The 27,573-nt window shown below is 46.2% G+C and overlaps 1 protein-coding gene across 3 annotated transcripts in view; it reads right to left on the reverse strand.

The window, feature by feature from the left end:
• LOC142584566 (polycomb protein SCMH1-like) overlaps positions 1-27,573 on the reverse strand; it is a 389,046-nt gene that overhangs the window by 239,368 nt on the left and 122,105 nt on the right. For all 3 annotated transcript variants that reach the window (XM_075694672.1, XM_075694674.1, XM_075694673.1), the window contains exon 4: positions 13,308-13,378. In XM_075694672.1, the coding sequence (XP_075550787.1) occupies positions 13,308-13,378 (71 nt within the window). The remainder of the gene's footprint in view (positions 1-13,307; positions 13,379-27,573) is intronic.

Consider the following 27,573-nt stretch of genomic DNA (forward strand, 5'->3'; position numbering starts at 1 on the left):
GAGCCAAGTGACCAATCAAAGCCTTGTGACATCACTGTCACTGTGTTAGCAAAAATCATCAACTAGAGAAGCAGTTCGTCACAACACAACAGCTGCCGTACTAATTACAACGCCGCACAGCCACCCACCGTGTTGCAGACGGATGGATGGAAGGATGAATGTTATGAGCGTCCCCTTTGGAACGGGGCGGTGGGTTGCGCCACCAAGCTCTTGCTACTATGCTGCCTAATATCCTACCTAGGTTAACCAATGAAAAAAGAAAAGAAAAAAAAAAACACTATGAACCACCACGTCCAAATTTTCTGATCCCCTATTGTGAACTGTGTTTTTGTACGTCTCCGTCTTTTGTCGTTTCCCTACTTTTCTTCCATCAATCCTCCAATCGCCTCTTACTAATGTCTATTGCGGACCTGTTTGCTTTACCCCTGCTCCCGCTGAACCCAAAGGCTTCAAGGAGAGCAGTGGTGCCTAAATCGACCGCTGGGTAGAAGTCTTCACATTCTAATAAAATATGCTCCGTCGTTTCCCTAGCTTTACCGCAGCAAGCACATGCTTCTCCTTCCTTCTTATATCTCGCTTTATAGGTGCGTGTTCTAAGGCATCCAGATCTCGCTTCGAAAAGTAATGAGCTTCCCTTTGAGTTATCATAAATGGTTTCTTTCCTGATTTCGTTTTTTCCTTTTAAGTAGTTACTCATGGCAGGTTTCTTTTCCATTGCCGCCACCCATGAGATTAATTCAGCCTCTCTGACTTTCCGCTTGACCTTCTTTGTTGCTGTATTGCCCACCCCACAGGCCGCATACTTGCTGGTAAGCTTCCTAGTTCTTTTCCTCCACTGTGTATCAATGTTTTGCCTGTACAGATACCTGAACACTCTCCCAGCCCATTTACTTTCTTCCGTATTCCTCAGCCGTTCTTCATACTCAATTTTACTGCGAGCTTCCCTCACTTCAAAACTATTCCAGCCCATATCCCCCTGCACAGCTTCATTTATAGTCTTCCCGTGAGCACCCAATGCGAGGCGACCCACTGACCTTTGGTTCCCGTCGAGTCCTGATTGTACTCCTGATTTAAAGCAAACAACCTCATTTCCAAAAGTAAGTCCTGGAACCATTACCCCTTTCCACATACCTCGGAGGACCTCATACCTATTGTATCCCCATAGCGCTCTGTGCTTCATTATGGCTGCATTTCTCTTCCCCTTGACTGTTATGGTTTTTTCCTGTGTTTCCATATATCCATTGCCTTCGTTTATCCATATACCAAGGTATTTATATTCTGTTACCCGAGGTATTTCTTGGCCCTGTATCTCCACTGTCTGTTCACTGTTTTCATTGAATACCACAACACCTGATTTTCTAACACTAAATTTCAAACCTAAATTGTTGCCTTCCTGTCCACAGATATTAGCCAGACGTTGCAAATCACTTTGCTTGTTAGCGAGCAACACAATGTCGTCCGCATAAAATAAACCTGGGGGTTGCTGCTCTATTACTGTACCTGCCTGTTTGTATGAGAGATTAAACCCGATATTACTTCCTTCTAACGCCCTCTCCATCCTCACCATGTACATCATAAACAGCAGCGGGGATAAAGGGCACCCCTGCCTCAGTCCCTTGTTGATTTGAACTTTCTCCGCGCTTCTCATCCCTTCCCATTCAATGCAAACGGTATTTTCTAGGTAAATCTCTCTCAAAAGCTGTAGACAATCGTTACCTAAGCCTTCCCCTTCCACAATATCCCACAATATGTTGCGGTCTACGTTGTCGTATGCTCCTTTAATGTCCAAAAAGGCCACATACAACGGCCTGCCTTCTGCTTTTGATATTTCGATACACTGAGTAAGAACAAACAAGTTATCATCCAAACGCCTACCTATTCTAAAGCCATTCTGAAGCTCTCCCAAAAAGCCATCATTCTCTGCCCATGCTTGAAGCTTTAATTTGATTGCCTGCATTGCTAGCCTGTATATTACCAATGTAATGGTCAACGGTCTATACGAGTGAATGCAGTCTTTATCCCCCTTACTTTAAATAAATTAAATTCATTCTACTTTGTCGCCAACTGTCTGGTATTCGTCTATCTTTTAAAGTTTTTTCCACTGCTTTCACCAGAGCTTCCCTACTTTTTGGTCCCAGTTCATTTATCAGCCTAACGGAAACCTCGTCTAGCCCTGTGGCTGTGCGCTTAGGAATTTTCTCTTCCGCTTTCTTCCAGTTTAAATTTGGCAGCACCAGCTCCTTTTCCACTTGGGTCTCTTTCATGCTCTTTTTTTCATCAAGTTCAACCTCGTCATTGCCTTGGAAGGATTCGGCTGTTGCGTTTCGGATGTAATTTATTGCCGCTTCTCCTTCCAGTCTGTTTTCATCTTCGTCTAGGATATGTTGTTGTATTGTTGTTGACTTCCTGCCTAATAATATTATGTGATTTCAAAATATCCTAGGTGCGGCCTTCTTTTTCTCACGTACTTCTGACAACCAACGTTCACTTTCACCTTTTAATTTTGCTTGCACCAGTATTTGAACCATAGACTTTTTCTCCCGGTATATTTCCCACTTACTGGTTACTTCATCCTGTGGCAACTGCGCCTTCTTTGCCTGCCTGTGCTCTCGAGATGCCTTCTGTCGTTCGGTGATCGCTTCTCGTATCTCCTTGTTCCACCAGCTTTTCGGTTTCTTTCTTCCTTTCCAACGAACATGTTGTTTCTCTTTCCGTATTTCTGTCGTTATTACACTTAGAAGCTCACCATATTCCCACTCCTTACTAGGCCACTTGCCAAGTTCTTCTTCAACTCTAGTGACTATATTTGCTATTTGTTCAGCGTTCAAATTTGGACTGGCCATTGTGCTTTTCTTGCTCTCCTACCCAACTACATATCCCATTTTCAAAATGATGCGTTTATGGTCACTCCCTATGCTGCTAAACCCTTCCTCATCGATGACCATTTCTCTCAACTTATCATGAATTCCTTCTGTCATCAGACAGTAATCAATGGTCGATTGCCGGTTTCCCACTTCCCACGTGATCTGTCCTTCACACTTAGGCCCTGTATTCCCGATCACTAGGTTATGTTGCTCGCAAAGGTCTAGCATTGACTTCCCGTTATTGTCGGTATAGCCATCTAAATCCTGTATGTGGGCATTCATGTCACCTAATAGGACAATCTCAGCACCATTCCCAAAACCCTTAATATCAGCGCTTATGTATTCCACTAACTCTTTATTCTTCTCTGTGCGATTTTTTCCGGTCCACAAATACGTAACTCCCAGCCAAGTTTCTTTCCCACTCATTGTACCTGATAACCAAAGATGCTCTTGACATTGTGAATTTACTCTTTTCCATTTGGCTCCCTGATGGATGAGCATTCCGACTCCCCCTCCCTTTCTTTCCGACTTAGTTCTGTTGCACCCTTCCCATACATAATTCTCAATAACTGGCGGCTCTTCTGAGTCTCTAAGGTGCGTTTCTGTAACCGCATACACCCCTATTTGTTCTCTATGTAACTGCTCCTCAATCTCTGCCCACTTTTCCTTTCCTCTGCCGCCCTGCATGTTTATGTAGCCTATTGCATGGCGAGCTCTTGTTCTTGATTTCCTCCTTTTTCTGTTATCGACGGCGATGCTCTTCTGATGTTCCCCTAGGGGACCTTCTTCATTACTACCTACTCTGACCTCCTGAGCGCCCGCGGGTCCCCTAAAAAAGCAACAGCGCGACCCCCAAGTCGCCAGCCCACTTCTTGTGCTAGCCTGTAATTGAAGTGGATCCCATCTCGTTTAAAACCACCACAACTTCTTACTTCCCTGTTTACGTCGACAACCTCGAAGCCCTTCTCTCGGCTCATTTTCCATATTGCCTCATTGGCAGCCATTACGGATCTTTGTACATGACTGTCACGCACAGGCACCTCCGGCACCGTGCATACCACGATCTGCACTTGAGGGGATAGCTCGCGCAAGTCGTCCACCCCCTTCGCCAAGCGCTGGGCTAGTCCTGGCCCTTTCCTGTTTAGGACGTCACTTAGCCCACCTGGTACTACGACAAGGTTGCGCACGTGGGCATTTTCCGTGAGCTTTTCTCTTGCTCGCTCCATGACAGAACTCAGTGTCCGCCCTGGAAATGTGCCTACTGCCCTTCTTTTGTCGCCTTTCACCCTCTCCACAATTGCTTTTGAGCACCCAGCCATGTTTGAGTCGCCAGCGATAATCACCCTTTCACTCTTTCACAGGGAAGCAGAGAGAGCCCTGCTTCCCTGTGTCCTTTTCCACGTGATTCTGACTCGACAAAGGGTATTGTCCCCTGGGCTCCTGCTTTTTCCGCATGGCCTCAAGGTAGGTGCCGCTCTTTCCAGCTTCCTGTGGCTGCAGCGTCGCCTCACTCGGGGCGTGTTGCGCTGCTTCACTATAGCTACGCCGATTCACCGGCGGCGAGCTGGCGACCGCTTGCTTTGGCTCCCTGCCTCCCACTTCGCCTGTAGGGTCTAACCTACTTTCTGAGTCTTTGCCACCGCTTTGGTGTCCTGACCCAACATTCTCCGCTGCCCGCGTCTCAAGTGCGTCGAGCCGTTTTTTCAGTTCGGCACTCCTTTCTTTCTCTTCCTCAAGCTCGGCCACAGTCCTTACTAACTGCGCGGCCTGGGCCGCCTCCACCTTGACGAAATTTTCAACTTTCGCCTGCAGTGCTACCCGCTTCTCCTGCTCCTCCCTCAGGTTTGCCTTATGCTCTTCGAACTTAGCCGCCCAATTTCCTTCCAGTTTTTGGACGGCTTCCCTGACGCCCTCGCACGACCTGCACGTGAAACTAGACCCCTCCGCATCTGCTAAATTCTGGAATTCAGTCTCGTCGAGGAAGCACCATCGCAGGCACTCGTCGCACTGCACTTGCTCCCCATCCCCCGCGACCTTCACGTTCTTCGATTTCATCGCTAGGCCTACGTCCCTAGGCCCAACGAGTAAGTTCGCCAAATCACTCACGCAAAGCCGACCACTATCCTAAACAAAAATAAAGAATTATCACTCCCTACTCTATGTAAGAATCCGAAGAGCTAGCTGAAAGAATTAAATAAGCCTATCAAATAGGTCCCTCCTACCACTTAGGCCTAACGGGGGAGCCGCCAGACCTAGACAAAGCCGGTACGTTTACTCACGCGTTTACTACTCCTACCAAGAATTCAAAATTTGCGCCCCTACTGCATGCAAAAGAAAACACTTCAAAACACTAGCTAATAAAGATAAAAGAGTACTTAGCTACGAACGAAGTCGCTGAAGCCTCGTGCAGAGGACCGCTCTTGACCGCTCGCTCTTCGCGCATAAAATTGCGCTTACTACTGACGAACAGGTTATAAAAGCGCCACTTACGGCCGTCGGTTGAACGAAAGTGGGCACACGCTGCTCCCATAGAAGCCGGATATCTGTGCAGGTCTGGAGTTCCAGTAGGTCGCGATACCGATGGCGCTAGTGCATGGATGGATGGATGGATGGATGGATGACGGCTATACCCTTTGTAACGGGCGGCGGCTGGCGCTACCTAGCCTTTTGCTCCCCCTCCTATTTTTTATGCGTTGCATATTGCAATCACTCAGTTCAGCCCTTGGGCGCGGCTGGGCAGCCACCATTGACCTTTAGCGCAACCACGTGACGTGACGTCACGACAGCCGGAGGAAAAGCTGGGCCCCAACTCGCGCGGTCGCGCGCGGCTGCAGCCACCACCTGACTCCCGCTCCTCCCGCTAGGGGCGCTGCGCTGGCGCGTGACGTCACGGAGGAAAAGCTGGGCCCCAATTCGCGCGGTCGCGTGCAGCCGCAGCCACCACCTGACTCCCGCTCCTCCCACTAGGGGCGCTGCGCCGGCGCGTGACGTCACGGAGGAAAAGCTGGGCCCCAACTGGCGCGGTCGTGCGTGGCCGCAGCCACCACCTGACCGCGCAATATGCAACGCATTCTTTTCTTAACCAAGCTAAGCCTGGCCATTTTTTTTCTTTCTTTATATCCTCTTCTCCTTAAACTAGTTTTCACTCCCCTCCTCCCCCCAAAATAACTATCTAAAAAAGTATAGGAAACATTATCTCCCCGATTTATGGTATTATCTCTCCCTTGACTTCCTCCACCAATCCTCTAGCCTCCCCTTCGTTACTGCCACTCTTTTCTCGTCTATTTGCCCTCGTTCCCCGGGAAAACCCAATGCCCTTTCCATATCTGCCACTGTTCCCTCTGCCAGAGTCGGGCAAAGGTCTGTGCATCTCAGCACTATATGCTCTGTGGTCTCCATTTCGGTTCCGCAAGCTGTGCACCAAAGGTCCACGTCTTCAAATTTAGCCCTGTATGTTTTCGTTCTCAAAACCCTCGTCCTAGCTTCGAATAATAGTGAGCTGCCCCGCGAGTTATCAAATAAGAGCTCTCTCTTAATCTCCTGTTTTTGTGACCTATACATAGATGGTGCTGGCTTTCCGAGCATTCTTTCTTCCCACATTTTTCTTTCCGCCTCCTTTACCTCCTTTCCCACACTAGAACCACGTTGGACACCCTCCCTCGGCTGTAGGTATCTATCCCTCAGCTTCCTCGTTCTGAGTGTCCACTTTGTGTTCAAACTTTTCATGTATAGATATTTGTACACTTTTCCTGCCCACCTTTTTTCCTCCAGTGCTGGGAGTCTCTGTTCATATTTTAGCTTACTTATTGCCTCTCTACCTTCGAATGACGTCCATCCCATGTCCCCCTGCACTTTATCATTAGGGGTGTTCCTGTGCGCTCCTAAGGCCAACCTGCCTACACTTCTCTGTCTTGTTTCCATGCATGCCTGAACTTCCAATTTCATGCACAGTACTGAATTTCCGAATGTGAGGCCAGGTACCATAACCCCTTTCCATACGCCCCTAACCACCTTGTACCTATTATAGTTCAATAGTGCCTTGTGTTTCATTACAGCTGAGTTCCTTTTCACTTTTTCAATCATAATTTTTTCCTGTTCTTCCAAGTACTTTTTGCCCTCGTTTAGCCATATGCCCAAATACTTGTATTTTTCAACATGATCAATCTTAGTGCTTTGTATTTCCAATGGTTCCCCCCTTTCTTCATTGTATACTATTATCCCAGACTTCTCTCTACTGAATTGCAGTCACAATTTTTCTCCCTCCTCTCCACGTATGCTCATAAGTTCCTGTAGCCCTACTCGGGTGTCCGCAAGCAGTACAATATCATCTGCATACATCAGTCCGGCTAGTACTTGAGCTACCTTCTGCCCTTCCAGCATATAGCTTATGTCAGTTCCTATTGTGCTCTGTTCTAGTCTCTTTTCCATTTGGCTCATGTAAATCATAAAAAGCAGAGGCGACAATGGACAGCCCTGCCTGAGACCTCTTCTTATTTTAGCTGGCTTTGTAGTTTCCCCCTCCCATGTTATCTCTACCTCATTATCTGTATAAAATTGTTGTAGGAACCCAATCATCTTTCTATCTAGACCATATTCCCTCAACTGGCTCCATAACTTTTCTCGGTTTACATTATCATAGGCTCCTCTAATGTCTAAAAAAGCTATCCACAGCGGTTTCTGCCTGGCTGCCGCTATCTCTATGCAATGTGTTATAACAAATAAATTATCATCTAGCCTTCTGTTCCTTCTAAATCCATTCTGCAGTTCTCCCAACATCTCTTCACATTCTGCCCATTCCTCCATTCTCTTTTTCACCATCTGCATTGCTACTCTGTATATGACTGATGTGACAGTTATTGGCCTGTAGGATTTAATGTTGTCCTTGCTTCCCTTACCTTTGTAAACTAATATCATTCTGCTTGATTTACAGTCCTGTGGAACATCTCCCCCTACTACTATTTGTTCAATAAGTTGTCGTAATTTTAATTTACTTTTCTGGCTTAATATGCTTATCAATTTCACAGGTATGCCATCAGGTCCTGTCGCTGTTCCCACGGGGACCTTGTGTTCAATTCTGTCCCATTCCTTACTTGTCATCCCTCTGTACTCCTCCTCTAATTCTGTCCTGCTGTTGTCATTGTTCTCCATTTCGCTACCCACTGGCTCTGCAAATGCTGCCTCTATAGTTAAGCTAATATATTCCTGAGCTTCCTCTCCCTCTATCTTTGTGCCTTCTGGTGTGGTCAGTGAGTGCTGAACCACCTCTGTCTTCTTACTCTGTTGCCTTATATGTTCCCAAAATTTCTTAGATGCATTTCTGTCTTTTTTTCGTATTTCTAACAACCACTGTGCCCCAACTTTTGCTATCTTGGCTTGAATTAATGCCAATGCTTCTCTTTTCATTGCAAGGTAATCCTCCCATTTTGTCTCCACCTCTTCTGGTGTGGCTCCCCTTTGCTTTGTTGCTCTGTGTTTTCTGCACGCATCTTTGCGTTGCTCTATGGCCTCCTTGACTTCTCGGTCCCACCAGCTTTTTGGTTTATGTCTTCCCTGCTTACTTCCTAGTTTCCTAATCTGTCCCTCCTCTAGCTCTCGTTTAAAAATACCTATTAAGTCGTTGTATGCCCATGCCCTTTGCGGTTGCTTGGATACCATGCTTTCAATGTTTTTCGCCACTTCTTGTAGCTGCCTGTCATTCAATTTGCTCGTACCTTTCCTTTCTTTAGTTTCTACCAGTGGTACTGTCCTTCCAAAGCTGATTTTGATTCGTTTGTGATCACTCCCCAGGCTTTTTGTACCTTCCTCATCAATTTCCATACATCCAAACCGTTCATACAGCTTGTGGGTCATGAGGCAGTAGTCGATTGTCGAGTGGGTGTTATTTCTTTCCCATGTTATTTTCCCGTTGCATTTAATTTCAGTATTAACTATCACAAAATCATGAGCCTCACAAAAATCTACTAACATCTGCCCTGTTGCATCTGTCGCCCCGTCAAAGTATTCCAAACGTATGATGATTATCTCCCATTTCATAGCTAACTCCCTGATGTCCTCGGCCATACATTTGAAATGTTTTGCATTCTCCTCTTTCGACTCATTGCCCGTTTTCAGCTACACAACTCCCAGGATTGTTTCAACTTTCCCTACGGTGCCCTTGAGCCACATGTACTCACTGCAGCTCTCCCTTACCCTTTCCCAGTCCTGTCCCCTCACTAGCGCCCCAAGGCCTCCTCCTCTGCGTCCTTTCCTTTTTCTGTTGCACCCTACCCAGGTGTATCCTGGAATGAATGGTGGCTCTTCCTCATCTCTTAAATGGGTTTCGGCCACTCCATATACCTGAAAATTTTCCGTTTGTAACTGTTCTTCTATTTCGTCCCACTTAATGCGATTTCTTCCCCCCTGCATGTTGATGAATCCCACATTTACTGCCTTCTTCTTCATCTTCCTCCTCCGTGTTCCTGTCCTGCCCTCCCTCCCCTGTCCTTTATCTTTTATGTTTTGGCAAAAAAGCCTGAGCCCTACGACCCACCCTCGTTCCTACCTGCCATCCCGCTGGTGTAGTGTAGTGAATGCTATCCGGGCCGAAAGGGGGGAAGTTTTTCCCCCCGATCATTCTGTTCACCTCCACCACATCACACCTGAGGGCTCGCCCCAACTCCCTAATAATTACATTGGCCGCCACTACCTGTTCTTCAATGAAAGGGCCCTGTCCCCTGACCTCTGGGACAGTACACAGGGCAATGTGCACCGCCTCAGAGGTCGCCCTTAATTTCGCCACTCCCTCTTGAATCTGTCTGCCCAGCATTCGCCCCCTATTCTGCAGGACATCATTCACACCAGCAGGCAAAATGACCAGGTTTCTTCCCTCTCTGTTTTTGTTCAGTTTGTTTTTGGCTCTCTCCGCCACAGCTTCGAATCGAGCCCCCGGCATGCTTTCGACCTTCACCCTGCTGTCATACTGCACTGTTCTGAGCAGTGCTGTTTGCATTCGCGATATGTTGGAGCTTCCAACGACCCAGACCTTTCTGTCTTCAAGCAAATCTTGCCTCCCTCCTGTCTCTGTTGGCTCGTTCTTCCCTGCCTCCTCGCCTTCTCTGCCTCCTGTCGTCTCATCCCTCTGTACCTGTGTCTCCCGCGGTCCCCACGTTAACGTGTCTGCCCCCCATTCTGTTCCTCTGGGTGATCCTCCCTCTTCCTTTTCCTTCAAGTCCTGCTGTGCCTCCCTCTCAGCTTCTCTCTCTCTCATCTCTTTCAATTGTTTTTCCAATTGCTGCCCTTTCTCTCGCTCCTCACTCCATTTCTGCTCTACAGCCTCAATTCTTGAGGCCCACTCCCTCTCGACCCTTTCCTCAAACTCTGCGCGTTTCGTTTTTTATTTCTCGAGTTACTCGTTTGTCCTCGCCATTTCACTCTTTAGCTGCTTCTCCAAATTCTCAATCACTTTACACAGCCTGCACACAAAGCCGTTCCCTTCCGCCTCCGCCATGGTTTTGAATGTCGTTTCATCCAAATAACACTATCGTTCACTCCTCTCACACTGGACGAGGTCCCCGCCTTCCTCCTTGGCTTTTCTAGCCGGCCGTCCCATGAATTCTCTTGTCCTACTGTTATTGAACAGTGTAAAAGCGAGGAAAAAATTAACTATAATAAAAACCACTGGGTATCTCTACAAGAATAAAGAGAGCTAGTAAAATAACCAAACCAATGACCAGGGGAAAAAGGAAGTTGTTATTGATGCTGACGATTACGATGTGGCTGTAGATTCCGTGGTGCCGGTTTCACAAAAAACGTTATTGCGCTAACAGAGACAACTTTTTGGGAGATATAAGACAGTCATCGTACAATCGGAAAGTTCAGTAAAAAATCGGGAGTGTCCCGGGCGAATCGGGAGGGTTGGCAGGTATGCTTAACGACAGTGCCCTACCCATTGATTGGAAAGCCGGTAAGGTGACCCCGCTTTTTAAATCGGGAAGCCCACATCACCCTTTGAATTACAGACCCATCTCATAAACTTCGGTACCCTGCAAAATTTTTGAGCACATCATTTTCACTCACCTTGTAAACTTTCTTGAATCAAACAATTTTTTTTAGCCCTTATCAGCACGGTTTCAGAATATCTTTTTCTTGTGAAACACAACTAATAACATTCACTAATGACTTGCATGTGTTCTTGGACTCGGGTTTTGCGATGGACTGTATCTTTTTAGACTTTCTAAAGCCTTTGATAAAGTTAATCACCAGTTACTTATCTATAAGCTAAGCCTTCTAAATATTGACCCTTTAATATTCAAATGGATTTGCAGCTTTCTTTATGATCGTACCCAATATGTAACCATCAATGACAATGACTCACCAGAGGTGCCAGTAGAATCGGGTGTACCTCAAGGCTCTGTGTTGGCGCTTTTACTCTTTCTCATTTATATTAACGACCTGCCTAATCAAATCACTAGCTCTATTTTTTTGTTTGCCGATGATTGCGTAATTTACCGAAAAATAACTAATGATTCTGATATGGCTACATTACAATCAGACTTTGATAACGTTACAACCTGGTGCTCCCGCTGGCATATGAATCTTAACGCTTCAAAATGTAAATTCATGAGAATCTCACGTAGCCAAGTATCTTTTTATAACTACCATCTTAACAGCATCCCACTTGAATCAGTATCTTGTTATAAATACCTCGGATTGCACATTACAAATAATCTCTCATGGAAACGACATATCGAACACATTACATCAAAAGCTAACCGCATGCTGGGCTATATTAAACGAAATTTTTCACTCGCACTTTCTTCCCTGAAAAAGCAGTTATATGTCACCTACATTCGGCCTAATCTAGAGTATGCATCCTAAATATGGGACCCTCATCAATTAACATTAATTAACAGCTTAGAAGTTGTGCAGAATTGGTCCGTTCGTTTTATTCATAACAAATACCAGCGCACAGCAAGCATAACTAGCATCAGACTTGCCCTCAACATATCTCTCCTTTCCGAACGCAGAAAAATCACTCTCCTTTGTCTGTTCCATAAAATATACCATTTAATTCCTACACTCAAGTCACGCTTTATCGAAATAGCCTCTTTTACTTCTGCACGCTTGGACCATCGTCATAAGGTGAACATCCCATTACACAAAACGTCTACCTATGGTAATTAATTTCTTCCAAAATCATGCCAGGAATGGAATCACCTACCGGATCCACTAGTCTATATAACTAACACAGATAACTTCCATAAGGCACTTACTAATATTATCTAGTATGCCTTGATGTGAATGTATAACGAGGCAATTCCGCCTAATCTACAAACAGTGTATTTTGTATTATGCTTTATTCTCTATCATTCTGTGCTTATTGTCTCACTCTAACTTGTCCTATATACCATGTATTTATATTTAATCTGTATTACCGAAGTTTTCCGTTTTTCTTTGTATAATAATTTTTCTTTACCGTAATAGGCTTTTTTTGTGCCACTCTCGCGTTATTTTTACATTGTACCATGCGTTGTCATCTGATTAGTATTCGCGTTTCCCTTTCTCCTTTTTTGCATATTTATCTGTATTTATTAGCCCCTCCCCTCTGTAATGCTTCATTTTAACCCCTGGGGGTACTATAAATAAATAAATAAATAAATAAATAAATAAAAAATAACTGTGCACATCACACCATGCTAAGAGGTACTACTATTTTAAACGACCAGTATACATACACTGGCGTTATAACTAGAGGTCCTCAACTGTTATTCAAGCCATCAAAGCTGTGCTTCCCCCCCCCCCCCCCAACCTGCATTATATTCTTTCAATTTCAGTTTCGTGTGCAGAAACAGTGGGATGCAGTCATTCAATGCCTCTGCTGCATGCAGTACAAATATAGAATGACCTCGCTGACATTTCTGAAACCAACCACAGTAAGTTCGGAAGCCTTTTGCACATGCATTTTTTAGACTATGTAATGTTTATTTTTATTTTATGTTTGCATTAGCGGTTTTGTATTATCATATGCTATGGCTGCCTTGTAGTAACTATGTTGTCTATTGAATTTGGTTGCACAATATTTACCATGATTTCACTATACTTTTATGCCCCGGTTAACTTATAATTTTAAACGCATCACACAATTATTTCCCATAATTCGTTTCACTCTCTTGTCATTACTTTCTAGCTCACAGTATGCATTTCTTTTCCTTTTTTGCTTATGGTGATTGTATTATTGTTGTTCACATCTATCTCACTGTAGATGCCCCTTTCGGGGCCTGCAAGGTATTTATTATAAACCAATAAATAAATGCAGTATTTTTACGAGGCTGACCAGTTTGGCGCAAATGCAGCATTCCATTGATGCAGCCCAGTGACGAACATTACTCGAGACAACTTGCTTACCCCCCTACCACAAGAAACTGCAGTTACACAATTTGGAAGAGGTTGCTGAAGTCTACTTGCCTGCTTGAAGCATGTTGACGGTGCGGGTTGGGAATTGGTCTCCTTCAGGTACTCATCCCAGTCAAAGTAGCCTGCAAGTCATGGCCCTCATTTCTCTCTGTCACTTGTTGGACAGCTCAATAGACAAGTGGCAATACTGAGATGAGGGTCTCCATGCTTTCATTTATATAAGCATCTATGCTGCACAGCAAGGTTCACAAAACACAGACTTGCACACACACACAGACAAAAAGCTCAAGAGACAAACAAAAGCTTCAGCACTGCCTTTGTGTTGAGTCACATCTATCATACTACAGTACTTCATGTTCAGTCAATAACCTCTTGCACTTTCCTGGCCAACCTATTAGTGCAAAATTAGTGAAAATAGAATACTCCATCATTCCAAACTGACTCACGCATTTTTCTTCAGCGTCCCTTTAAAGGGCCCCTCACCAGGCCCCACAGAAAATTTTGGTTATATGCTGGAAGTAGTTGCATGTCCTCTAGGAAGCGTTCTGCTGAAAAAATTTTTCAAATCGGCTCATTAATAGCCAAGATAGAAATATTTCAGTGCCGCGATCCGATGATTTCAGGAAGCGAGCTCCACTGCATAGCGAGACTCTCTCCACTCACCCCATCTAGCCTCTGCAAGTGAAATTCCTTCCCTGCGTTCTCCCATACCGGACCTCAAGGATCGCATGACGCATACGTCATGGGCCCCGCCTTCATTTTTTTTTCTCCTCGCTTTTTTACGGCGAAGCGCACTTCCACTGATGACGTCGCACGCGAGGTGTTGCATTTGTCTCTTTTTGCGCAGCACACGATTTTGCGCGCTGTGCACAAGGACACCTGACCAGCGGTACAAGTCTGTGCTACACGAACACTGAGGCAGATACAAGCGGATCGCAGAGCATGATCGCACACTGGAACATGGTAGGAAATTACATAGTTTTGGTGTCCGCGCGCGCAACTGCACGACTAGGAACAAGCAGACGAAACGGAAGTACATCTCTCTTGCTGCTGTGTGAAGTAAAACAAAAACCTGCAGACATTCGGTTTGTGTGTTTTATTATTTCTCTAAGCTTTAATTTGTCTATTCAAGCAACATATTACACAATCAACAGATGTTGCCTTGAATAATTCTCGAAATCACATGCCACCACGAGCGACGTCACAGCACGAACATGTGTACTACATAGGTGCACTAGCATGTGTACGTCATTCTCCGGCTTGGAGTGCGGTGGCCACAAGGAGAAAGGAAAACGGTGTTCGGTTTGAAATTTCAGATCTTTCTGCGGCATGCAGCAGTGTAATACTTTGCAGACAGGATCGTTATCGGGCACTGTATGCTCCCCGCTTGTCAGCTCAAAATGGCCAGACCTGGTGAGGGGCCCTTTAACAGTCGTCAGTGACACATTAGCTGCTATGTTTGAAAGGGCACCCGACACCGAGTCTGGCTATTTAACAGGTACCTGAAGGAGATCAAGCACAGCAAGATAGCAAGGCAGTAGAAGCCAGCTATGCACATTGAGTCCCCACAGCCATTCATGTCCTGTATTTACTTAAATCTAACACAAACCTTTTTTCTAAGAAAATGGATCTGAAAATTGGCTGCGTGTTAAAATTGAATACGAAACCAAAACCACATTTGCAGTGTTGGCAAGAGCCAGGAGACATTTTCACAACACACCCATCTAGGGCGGGGCTTCTGTGACGTCACACTCAGCAACGTCACATGTCACGTGTGCGGCAGTTAATTTTTCTGTTTTCTTTTGATTGTTCTACAAGATGGCAGTGTTCAAAGCCCTTCTGTAGAGTGCCTCGATGATGGCGGCTATTCGTCCCTGTGTCAGACACTTCGGGAACAGACAAGCATGTTTTTTTATTTTTTACTTGCGCTTACCATCAGATGAGGCGAAGCACTAGCTTTTGATTACCGTATTTACTCACACAATGATCACACTTGCATAATGATCGCACTCGCATAATGGTCGCACCCCTAAATTTTGTCGTCCAAATTCTTTTTTTTTTTAAATTTCCCGTGCTATGATCGCACCCCGAACTTGCCGCAGAGATATGTCATGTGCCAAGTCTAGCTAATAATGATCGCGCTTACAATCTGTCGAGTGCTACGCGAACGACTCTTCAAGCGGTCTGCACGCACCAAACATTCTTAAGTAGATGCCGCATTTCATTTCTTCCATCACTTTCCGCACTTCCATTAAAAAAAGAAAGCTACAACCAAATTTGCCTTTATTATGTGTAGGCTTTATAATGGTTGTGGTCAACAACAACAAAAAAGGCGCCTTTCGATTTTTCTCATCCGCAATCGTGGGTACGCAACAAATCACAAGCGGCAATGATAGTAGCCACGTTTACACTTATACGTTAGAAGTGTACCATATTTATACGCCAACGCTTGTAACACAGCTAAGATAGTCGCCCACCCTTAGCTGAAACGTGCTGTATTAGGATAGCAGTGAAGACAAGTGCCGCAGTTTCTGCAGCATGCCTGCCATGTGTTTCTATGTCACTGGCAGCTAAGCGCGCCCATCTGTTTCTGTCCCCTCCAAGTGGACATGGCTATGTTATTGCTGCAAACTTGCCGATATTAAGGATATTATTCATTACTGATAAGGAAGAAACTGTTTCAACGCACGTCATGTACTCACGAGAAGAAGAAAAAAATCGCTTTCGGGACATTCGGCTTGCTCTGCTGGCCACCATTATTGTTTTGGTGTCCCGCACTACATACAGCGGCAGCCACCTATTTGTTGACCTGTCATCATCCCGCAGCAATGTGGAATGAAAAAAAAAATTTTTTCTTTTCGCAGAAAATTTAACCCGCGCAACGATCGCACCCCTGGATTTGCAGAAATTTTTTTACCGAAAAGTGCAATCATTATGCGAGTAAATACGGTACTCTGCCATGATACACAAAAGAGGTGCCCATTCCTAGTAAGCACCTGCATGAAATCATTTGGTGTAGAACAATCACACTGCTTTATTATTATTATTATTATTATTATTAGTCTTATGCGCAGCTGCTAAATAGCTTTGGTCTGTATTCATGTTGTGGCATAGTAACTGCATCCTACATAAGGCTCAAATTTATTTATTCTGTACATTGCAACGGCTACTCGATGTGCATGCAACGATCGGTTCATCGTCTATGCGCAGTCGGCAGATTTCTGTTCCAATAATTGATTTTCTTGAGCTAACCCAGCTGTAACGTGAAAAAACAAAAGTTGCTTAAATGATCATGTCGTCGATCTACATATCAAGACAGAAGCATGCATTTGCTTTAGATAAGAAGTTGAAATTCCTTTTTTCTATACCATGAAAATTATAAGTGATAAGCAAACAAATTTACACTGCTCTACGCAGTATCAATAACACTACCTGCGCCCAAATTATTTGCACCGTTCACACAAGCAGGCACGGTGAGTCAACCACAACTACAGTCGAACCCAGCTATATCGAACTCACAAAAAAACGCCTATCAGTTCGATATGAGCCTGCTAAAAAATTGGATGTCATAAAAGCACATACCATTCATAAAATCACTTTATTGATGAAACTAGCTTAATTTCACATGAAATAGCCTGTACAGTGAAACCTCGTTAAACTGTAGTAGGCCAGAGCTCGGAAAAAGTACGTACTAAACAGTAGTACTGCTTAACCGAAATAGTATGAGATCGCTCACTTACCTGTCAAAAATGGAACTCTGAGAGAGTGTGATGAAAGGGGAAAAAACATGCAGTATTTATTTACTTCGCGTAACAAACATGTTATTTCCATTTGATCCCGCAGCGGCCTAGCAGCGACGACAGTGGCCTCAAACTTGCTGAAGCTGTGAGCCAGCTTTTCAGCCAGTCCCCTCTTCTCGGAAACACTCGCATGGTAGATTCCTTGTTGGCGTTGCATATTCTCCGTGCACAGGCGAGGTAGTATTGCAGAAGTGGCGGGGCGCCTTTTCATTACAGGGTGCTGTTCTCGTCGTGACGATTGCATTTATGAGGCTGACGTAACATGCAGCTTCTGCCACAGTCGGGCCTGAATCGCCCGTGCTGTCGCTATCCGTGTCGTCCTTATCACTATCGCTAGGCGACACTTCGGCAACAACAGAGGCAACGATGGTAAAAAGTCAGACCTTGGAGCCGACATCTCTTCGCAGTCGCAGCAGGGCTGCTGAACAACTTCTTCGCATTCCAAATGCCACACACCGTAGTCAACAGTAGGCCCATGTCGCGTGCCAGTGCCGACTTTTCACTTCACATTCGACAGCACGACCGATGTCTAATTTTTTTTCTATGCTAAGCAACCAGCGTCTTTTTTATCCGAGTTTCAGCATGACGCAAGTTCTCGCTTGCACGACGCCACAACGCCATAGAACAAAGAACCAACTGACAACACTCTCTGGCACGGCCCCAAAATGATCTTGATGTTGATGTGGCTTCACGCGCAAACGCACAGGGTGCTTGGAGGCTGTTGTGCTGATCTCTGAGGCTTGTTGTTCTGCCAGGCCGCCCGATGGAGATGACTCACCGCCATGTTTGCGTGACGAAAAGTTAACCGATACGTACGCAATAACCTGGTACGGTTTATGCGGATACAAAGCACATTATGTTAAATGGCCACTGAGTCGAGGATTTGACTTTACTACTTTTGAAACAAAACTACTGTTTAAGCGGGTACGGTTTAACGAGGTTTTACTGTATTTTCTTCTGCTTGAGCAATTTTGTTGCCTGCGACGCACGCACTTCTCTACATTGTCTAAGGAGTATGAGCAGCTGAGGCTGCAACATTCCGCATTTGTGCAGAAGCACCGAACTAGTGCGAGTCCACCAATCACTTCAGAAGATGTGGGCAAAGGACAGTCGTTGCTTTCTTCATTGTGCCTACTTTCACTTGTACTTGGTACGATGTCGGCAATGTAGTCTTCGTTTTCGGGCTCTCCCGTGGTCGCGACACCCTCATTTGCACTCACAAACTCGTCCACCGTTGATTCGTCAACAGCTTCCGGAAATTCTGACAGCTCACTCCAAACTTCGGCAACACCGGCAACGGCTTCGTCGCATTCATAAGAATTTACAGTCATCACCGAGCACGCGGAAGCCGGTACGGCTGAAGCAATTTCGGATGAACCACTCGTACATGGCCGTGCGTCCGCATCGAGCGCCACTATCATCGGGTTGCGAGTTCGGCCGCTTCAGCCCTAATTTCCCCCTTATTCTTCAAGATCGTGCTGAGAGTGCTCCTCGGAATCTTGCACGCTGTGGGGACATCCGACTTCACACCGCATTCGACCTGATTTAAGATTTTGAGCTTCATGACGAAAGGCGAATTCTGCTGCTCCATCACGGCAACACTGCAGGAGAAGGCCCACAAGGCGCACATACAATGAACCAGAAAAGCAGCGAGATAACTTGCACTTTAGCCACCTTCCACGACCAGAGCACAGAAGCCTCCAATGGACAAGAACGGCACCGAGAGTGGCGCTGCTGCGCCGGCGTTGAGAGCACCGCACGCGAAGGAAAATTCTATTAGCGGGTGGTACCCCTCTCCCACCTCTCGTTAGCACCGCCTTGATTGCCTCCTGCACTGCGCGTGTTTGGGCACGTTTCGTGCCGCGCGCGGTGTGTGCCTACGTGTGTGTGCGTGGACATTTCATTCGAAGGGCGATGTACAGTCTGTTTCACATTTAGGAGAAAATTCGGAGCGCATTGCATCGCGATGCTGCGAGCGCTTGAGCCAGGCGGCGGCAGCAGCTCGCTCAGTTCCTCGAGGGGCGGAATCTTGAACAGCGTCGTCTGCTTTGGCGGCGTGCTGGCCGCATTGTCGGGAAACATTCTACTGTCAGTTGCAGGGTGCCGATCTCATCGTTACTGCGTGAAATGAGCCGGTATTTACTAAGCGTTGTGCTACGCCCACTGATACACCTCGAAGGTAAGTTCATCGCTGCAGGGCAGTCATAGACGACGAACTGATCCCATACATTCTTGACGGCCCATTTCTGGAAGTCGACTATATATTCTAACGCGATAGGTCGCCGATCCACACTGCTCGTGTTGTGCAAGAACTGCTGGAAGAGCGTGTAGTCACTCTCTTGGAGTGGCCGCCTCAATCCCCGGGCGCCAACATCATTTTAAAAGTCTGGGGCTCGTCGAAAGTATCGCTAGTGCACCATCCCGTCTATCAGTCACCCGAGAATAGGCTTCAATCCACCATCGTCAGCAACTGAGACGTACTGCGAATGAACACATCCCTGATCAAGTCATTCTACACTTCACTGCCTTCCAGGATGAGCGCTGTCATCGCTGCCGCTGGGGACATGACAGGTTACTAACTGAAGTTTTGAGCGTGACGTGTCGAATTTCCCGCCGGCGGGCAGGGTCTGTCTGGTGTAGTGAATGATTGCCGAGAAAAATCACTTCCAGCTCATTATCTTAACCTAAAACATTCCTTTATTCGTATCCGTTTGTTTCATCGTGTTCGACCCCCATAGTTATCATTGCTGAGTGCTTTGTTTTCCTTTCGAGTCAAAGACTGAGCAAATTGCGCGCACATCTTGGTGCGTCTTGTCGCTACTTATTACGGTAGCACACGCAGTGAAGAAATATACGTGCACGCACTCAGTACCCCGGCCTTTCGAAAGAACAAACGAAGCATGCTGTCAAAAGAAGTTTGTGGAACTCCATTATCGCCAATGAAGGCTCAGAGTTTGGCGACGCACAACATTTGGGTAAAGAATATCAGCTCAGTTCCCGCAGTACCAATGAAATCGGTGCACTGCACCTGACAGTAGCACGCTTCCCAACAATGCGGCCAGCGCGCGCCGCCATAGCAGACGACGCAGATCTCAACTCCGCCCCTCGAGCGTCTGCACCTGCTTGAGCTGCTGCCGCCGCACAATTCCATTGCTTGCCACACCACGATGCAATACGATCCGAGTTTTCCCCTAAGTGTGAAACAGACTGCACACGCTTCTATTTGCCTTTAAGAAGATCGATACGCATGATGATTATTTTTATGGCTGCAATGCGGCGAAAGGGCAGCGTCTCCTTAACCATGTAAGTGACGCTGAGCAGGTAATTGAAAACGACATCGTATGTGCCGCCGGAAAAATCATCAGCACATACAATGCGGCGCATACATACGGCACATACGAGCTAAAGTCATTTTTGCAGTCTCTCACAATATGTTTGCTACAAATGCGTGTTGTCTCTGATGGCGACAACGGACTTCCATCGACACTGTACGGAAACAAACAAAATATATCGCTGCATAGCACAAGTACTACATGCGCACACAACTAGTACGTCCTCTACAATATGGAATAGAGGCAGCAATGTAGACAGCTTGGCCATTTTTTAACAGTGCTCAAGAGAAGGAAGTTGAAAGTATTTTGAAAGTATTAGTAATCATTCCTGCTTCAGCAATGCCGGCGCGACCGAGACGCGGGCTTGTATCGTCCAGTAACTCGATCGATCAGTGCAGTGGTAAAGTGGGAATGAACTCCGGTCATGTTCAATGCATTGTGCACATATTCAATTTCTCGTCACGCGTGAACTTCGGCCACTGCTAACGGATACAATAGAAGTGGTTTGCATTCTTGGGCAGCCCACACACAAACGAAACACAAGAAAGAAGACAGGACAAGCGCTCGTCGAACAACCTAGTTTTTATATGAATAAAAGGATTATGTACCGAGTAATTATTAAATTCATGTGGGTTACATATAAAAACCGTCATACACTCAGGAGTGATCAATGAACGAGCTCGCTTCGTTTGCCAGTTGTTTACTTCGCTCGGCGCACCGCAGTAATCCATGCCTGTCGTCTGCTTTTTTCGTACCATTTTCTTGTGAATCGGCAAAACTTCACTGGTGGCATCAACCCTTTCGTGTTTACATTGCTGTCGTGACAGTTAACAACACAATCATAATTTCCGGCCATCCGAAGAGGTGCCGTCGCAAACAAGAGACGTTTCCCGCGCAGCGCGAACTGAACGCGGGCACGACCGTGAAGGGAAGCGGCGGCGGAAACCTACACCCGTTGGAGATGAAATCATTCCACCAGGGGAGAAACGAGCGCTGGCGTCTAGGATGAAACTTGGCGTGCGGTCGTCCATTGGCTGTCTGAGCAAGTGTTGCTGGCGGGCCAGGATCATTTCTTGCAGGGGGGTGTCGACGGCTCGTCCGAGGCAGCGCGGTCACGGTAGGGAGAGCGGTTGGATGTAGACGCGCCGCCAGGTTTCCCCACCACCATGAGAGAAAGTCAACGTCTGGGGGCACTTTTCCGCCACTTGATGTTCTATATATCGGGAGTCGTTGCTATTTTGGTTTTAGTAAGCGTAATTTTTGCTATATATACTCATTGTAACTATACCGTGTCCATAAATTGTTCGATAGATGGAATAATTCTATGTAAATGGGTTTGATATAGTTGGGTTCGACTGTAGTGCGAACGTTCAGCCTCTAAAACACAAGCTTTCACAGCTTCTTTACTATCATTAGCAATTGAGGTACAACCGAATCAAGTGTTTAGATCACATTTGGGATAAGAACAGTAAAAGTCAAATCTGCAATTGAAAAGAACTGTGTAGCAGCCCTCAGTTCTATCTGGATCGAGGTAGTCCGCAATCGAAAGTGATGATGATGATGTGTGGTGTTTTGTGGCGCAAGGGCCAGGTTTGGCCAAAGAGCGCCATAACAAGTGGTAATGTTAATGTATTATGGAAGATGTGACTTGGCTGTAATGTGGCCTAAAATAGTTGCAGTAAAGTGCGTAAAATCTACGTGCTATAAAATTATGGTGATGACTAATGACGAATACTATGAACACTAGAATGCATTGGGAAAATGATGCAACGTACAAAATATGTGAGATGCTAAAATTTTCTAAGAGCACTACTGCCTCGCCAGAGCCCTTGAACCCAAGGGACGAGAGGCATGCGCTATGCAAAACAACTATCACAGCGCTATCCTCTATAGAGAGGAGGCGCTACGAACGTATGGACTAATTACATGTAATACAACATCTTTCAGGAAACCTAGGACTGCGCTGGTATCAAAGAGCGGTTCTGCACCGAGTAACATAACAGGGTGAAGGGGGATGTGCTGCCGGTATGCTAAGGGAAAATGTTTCTTTCTGTCATATTCGGCTTCCCGACACTCCAGGAGGACGTGGAGGACGGTCAGCCTCTCCCCGCATCTACCACAGGTTGGAGGCTCATTTCCAGTGAGTAAAAAGTTATGCGTGCCAAAAGTGTGTCCTATTCTTAGACGACAGAATAGGACATCTGTCCGGCGTGATTTTGTTACAGGAGGCCAGAAACCTAATTGTGGCTTTATTACATGCAGCTTATTATTTGTTTCCAGGTCCCACAAGCGCTGCCAGTAGATTCGCAGTTTCCTTCTTAAGAAAGGTTTCAGGTCTGTGACAGGGACTGCAGCGGTAGAATTAACAGTGTGTGATGCAATTGATGTGGCCATCTGGTCCGCTAGAACCCTGGATGCCCCTATGGCCAGGCACCCAGCATATAATCACATGCTGGTTAGATACATATGCTTTACATAAGACGGAATAGAGTTCAATTATTATAGGATTTTTGTGCTTACAGAACGACATCAAAGACTTCACAACACTAAGGGACTCCGTATATATAAGTGATTTTTTGAGTTTTGATTTCCTTATATGCTTCACGGTCGACAATATTGCGTAGGCCTCAGCCGTGAAGATACTAGTTTCCGGATGCAGTAAATCAGATTCCGAGAAGGATGGACCGACAGCTGCATATGACACCCCCTCGCGTGACTTCGATGCGTCTGTGTAAAACTCCGTGCAGGGGTGTTTGTATTGCAGTTCCCGGAAATGCATCTGGATTTCAATCTCTCTGGAGCGTGTTTTGTAACCTGCATGAAAGATATATCGCATTTTATCATCTGCCACTGCCAGGGCGGTAGCAGCTTAGCTGGAGGCATTAGGCGGAGCTCGAGGAGTGGGACATGCATTTCATCACTAAGCTCCCTCACACGCAGCGAGAAAGGCTGTCTTACGGAGGGACGATTGCGAAAAAGTGTAGCATATGTCATGTCATTAACGGTATTAAAACACGGATGTTGAGGATTTGAGTGGACTTTCAGAAAATATGCTTGGCTGATGTATGTTCTCTGCAGATGAAGTGACCACTCATTCGATTCTACATATAAGCTTTGTATGGGACTCGTTCTGAAAGCGCCAGTGGCCAGTCAGATTCCTAGATGGTGCACTGGGTCTAGCATCTTTAGTGCGCTCGGGGCGGCAGAGTGATAAATCATGGCGCCATAGTCTAGTCGCGATCGAATGAGGCTTTTATAGAGATTCATTAAACACTTCCTGTCACTGCCCCATGTAGTCTGGGATAGAAGTTTCATTATGTTCATTGTTTTCAGAAATTTTTCTTTAAGATGTTTAATGTGGGGGACGAAAGTGAGTCTGTAGTCAAGTATAACACCTAGAAACTTGCGCTCTTTGTTTACAGGTATTTGTTGTCCGCCCAGTTCTAAGCAAGGATCTGGGATCATTCCTCTCTTTCTTGTAAAAAGGACACAAGAGCTTTTGTTAGGATTGATCTTAAATCCATTCCTGTCTGCCCACATTGACACTTTGTTCAGGCCATGCTGTACCTGTCTCTCGCATACAGCGAGGTTACAGGATTTGAAACCTATTTGTATGTCGTCCACGTAAACAGAATAAAAGATTGCCGGTGGTAATGAAGTGCGAAGCGTGCTCATCTTCACGATGAAGAGTGTGCAGCTGAGCACGCCTCCTTGGGGTACACCCGTTTCTTGCGTAAAAGGACGCGAAAGTACATTACCGACTTTTACCCGGAAGGTATGACTGGACAGATAGCTTTCTATGAGGTTTAGCATATTCCCATGGATGCCCATTCCTGACAGGTCCCTTAAGATTCCGTAACGCCACGCTGTATTGTACGCCTTCTCCATATCGAGGAATATGGATAAGAAAAACTGTTTGTGTACAAATGCGTCTCGGATATTTGCTTCTACACGTACAAGATGGTCAGTTGTGGAGCGCCCTTCTCGGAAGCCACACTGATAAGGATCAAGCATTTTGCTCTGTTCAAGGAAATGAATGAGTCGCCGATTAATCATTTTTTCAAATACCTTAGAAAGGTAACTTGTCAGGGCTATCGGGCGGTAACTTGCCACTGAGGAAGGATCTTTGCCTTGTTTCAAAACCGGGATCACAATGGCTTCTTTCCATGCAACCGGGAGGTATCCTGCAGCCCAAATTGTGTTGAAAATTGTGACTAGTGTAACTTGGGTGTCTTTATGTAGTAAGTTTTGGATCATTTCATACATGATTCTGTCAGATCCCGGTGCAGAGCTCTTGCATGCGCTCAAGGCAGCTCTCAACTCGGCAATACTTAAAGGACAGTTGTATGGCTCGTTCTGTTGACATTTTCTCATGAGCGGCTTACATTCTTCTATTTGTTTATATTTCAGAAAGGATTCCGAGTAATGGTTGGCACTTGACACGCTCTCAAAGTGCTCCCCAAGTGAGTCCGCCTGATCTTGTAAGGTATCGCCTTCTGTGTTTACCAAAGGGAGTGCATATGCTTGTCGCCCTCTTATCCTATTGACCCTGTTCCAGGCTTTGGCCTCATCTCTGAACGAGTTAATACTCGATAGAAACTTCTGCCGACTTTCTTGTCTGGCCTGTCAGCGGTTTCGCCCGCCTTGGGATTTTACTTTTTTAAAGTTGCTAAGATTCTCCGCAGTGGGAGAAGCGCGTAGCAACCCCAACGCCCTGTTCTGTTTTTCACGAGCGATCCTACAATCGTCGTTCCACCATGGGACACGCCGTTTGCAGGCCAAGCCTTTTGCTTCTGAAATGCATTTAGATGCGACATCTATTATGAATGCTGTAAAGAACTCGACTGCAGCATCAATTCCTAACGAAGACAGGTCAGCCCATGAGATACTAGTAAGAGATCGAAATTTCTCCCAATCAGCTGTCTCTATCTTCCACCTAGGAGCGTGTGGTGGATATTCGTTTTCTTTCGGTGATCTTAGCAGTATAGGGAAGTGGTCGCTGCCGTAAGGGTTGTCGGTAACTTCCCATTCAAGTTCAGGCAGTACAGATGAGGAGACTATGCTAAGATCTATGGAAGAATAGCTTCTGTTTGCAAGCGAGTAATATGTGTGTTCCTTCTTATTCAACGGCACGCACCAGAAAAGAAAAGGAACTGTTCGACAAGACGTCCTCACGCATCTATACGGGGGTTGCCACACAGGTAGTTATGTGCATTGAAGTCGCCAAGAACAACATAGGGTTCTGGCAATTCATCTATAAAGGACTGAAATTCATGTTTGCTTAGATTATAATGCGGGGGTAATAAAGTGAGCAAATAGTGATCAGTTTGTTTAGCAGAATAACTCGAACCGCCACTGCCTCAAGGGCCGTTCGTAGCTGTAAACGTTGACAGGCTATGCTTTTTTGAATTACAATTGCAACACCGCCCGATGATGCGATAGCATCATCGCGATCTTTGCGAAAAGTAATGTGCTGTCGAATAAAATTTGTTTGTTTTGGTTTTAAGTGTGTTTCCTGTAAACACAGCAGTTTTGGATTGTGTTTATGGATGAGTTCTTGCACATCATCAAGATTCCTGAGAAGACCTCTGACATTCCATTGGATGATTTGTGTATCCATATTTAAAGAAAATTGGTGCTGTGTTTACGGAAACGGAAAGGATGCCTTAGATTACAGAGCCCTTTCGAGGCCCTGTAACAGGGGTTCTGCCCTTTTTGAAGCGTTCGAGCGAGTCTCGGCGCTCCTTAGGCGTTTGGTGCGCCTTGAGGACAGGTGTAGTGTCCATTGCCTCCTGTAAGACGCCAGACAAGCACTCTTGCGAGCGAGAGGTTTTCCGAGAGAGTCCTGCCCCGGAAGGCAAGACCCCTGCGCCCACCAGCCCGGAGGTCGATGGGGCTCCCTGAGAAATTTGGCTGCGCTGGCCATTGCCAGCGCTGAAAGGGGCCTCGGGGGTTGGGGCAGCCTTGGCTGCGCCCACCTTCTTGATGGCCCCGTCTGCTGGGTTGGCGGAGCAGCGCTAGCTGCAACCGCCGCGGGGGCAGATGGCGTAGCTGCCGACTCACTGCTTGTGGGTCGGACAGCCGCCGGAGGCCGTTGTGACGCTGCCCCCTGACGTGCCACATCGGCAAAGGTTTTCTTGGGTAGGTACGATACCCGCCTGCGTGCCTCCTTGAAACTTATATTTTCCTTTACTTTAACTGTTACAATTTTCTTTTTTCCAGGATGGGCACGACCGCGAGTACGCGGCGTGCTCCTCATCACAGTTTACACAGTGGAGAGCATTCTCACAAGCTTCAGATGTGTGTTCGTGGGCACTGCATTTTGCACATGTTTGGCAGCCTCGGCAGCTCTGCGAGCTGTGACCGAAGCGCTGGCATTTGAAACATCGGAGTGGATTTGGCACGTACGGCCTAACACGGAGCTTGATGTACCCGGCCTCGATTGACTCGGGCAAGATACTTGATCCAAAAGTAATTATTAGGTGCTTCGTCTGAATCTCTACCATCCCGCCTCATCTTAATTCTTTTGACATTGATCACATTTTGCTCACTGAAGCCCTCCAGGAGTTCCGCTTCAGTCAGCTCAAGCAAATCATCATCTGGCACAACACCACGAGTGGTGTTCATTGTACGGTGCAGGGTTACTGTTATGGGGATTTCCCCAAATGACACTGGTTGCGGTAGTTTCTCATATTGTTTTACATCACGGAGCTCCAAGAGGAGGTCGCCGCTTGCCATCCTCGATACCTTGTAACCTGGGCCAAAAACATCAGTCAGGGACTTTGAAACAAGGAATGGTGAAATGGTTCGCACTGCTTTGTTTGACTTTTCAGAGTGAATAACATGAAAGCGGGGAAAATTCTGTATTTGGTGTCTGAAAAACTTGAATAAATCTTTGGTGCGCCCTCGTTTCTGAGGGCGATCAGGAAGTTTGGGGAAAGAAGTTTCCATGAAAATGTATAAAAATTCGGCAACAGCGCCAACTGCCCACCACAGAGCCCAACGAGGGGACGCGGCAGAGCTTGCATGCAAGTCTGCACGACGCCAGTCGTACGCCGCCACTATAACCAAATATGGTGTACCCAAGGTTGGATAACCACACAGGGTTAACCCTTGCCGCCAAGGAGAAAGGAAGTAAATAGAAGAGAGAAGGAGACAGGAAAGGTGGAGAGTAAGGGAAAGACG

The sequence above is a fragment of the Dermacentor variabilis genome, chromosome 6, assembly GCF_050947875.1.
Source record: "Dermacentor variabilis isolate Ectoservices chromosome 6, ASM5094787v1, whole genome shotgun sequence".
NCBI lineage: Eukaryota > Metazoa > Arthropoda > Arachnida > Ixodida > Ixodidae > Dermacentor > Dermacentor variabilis.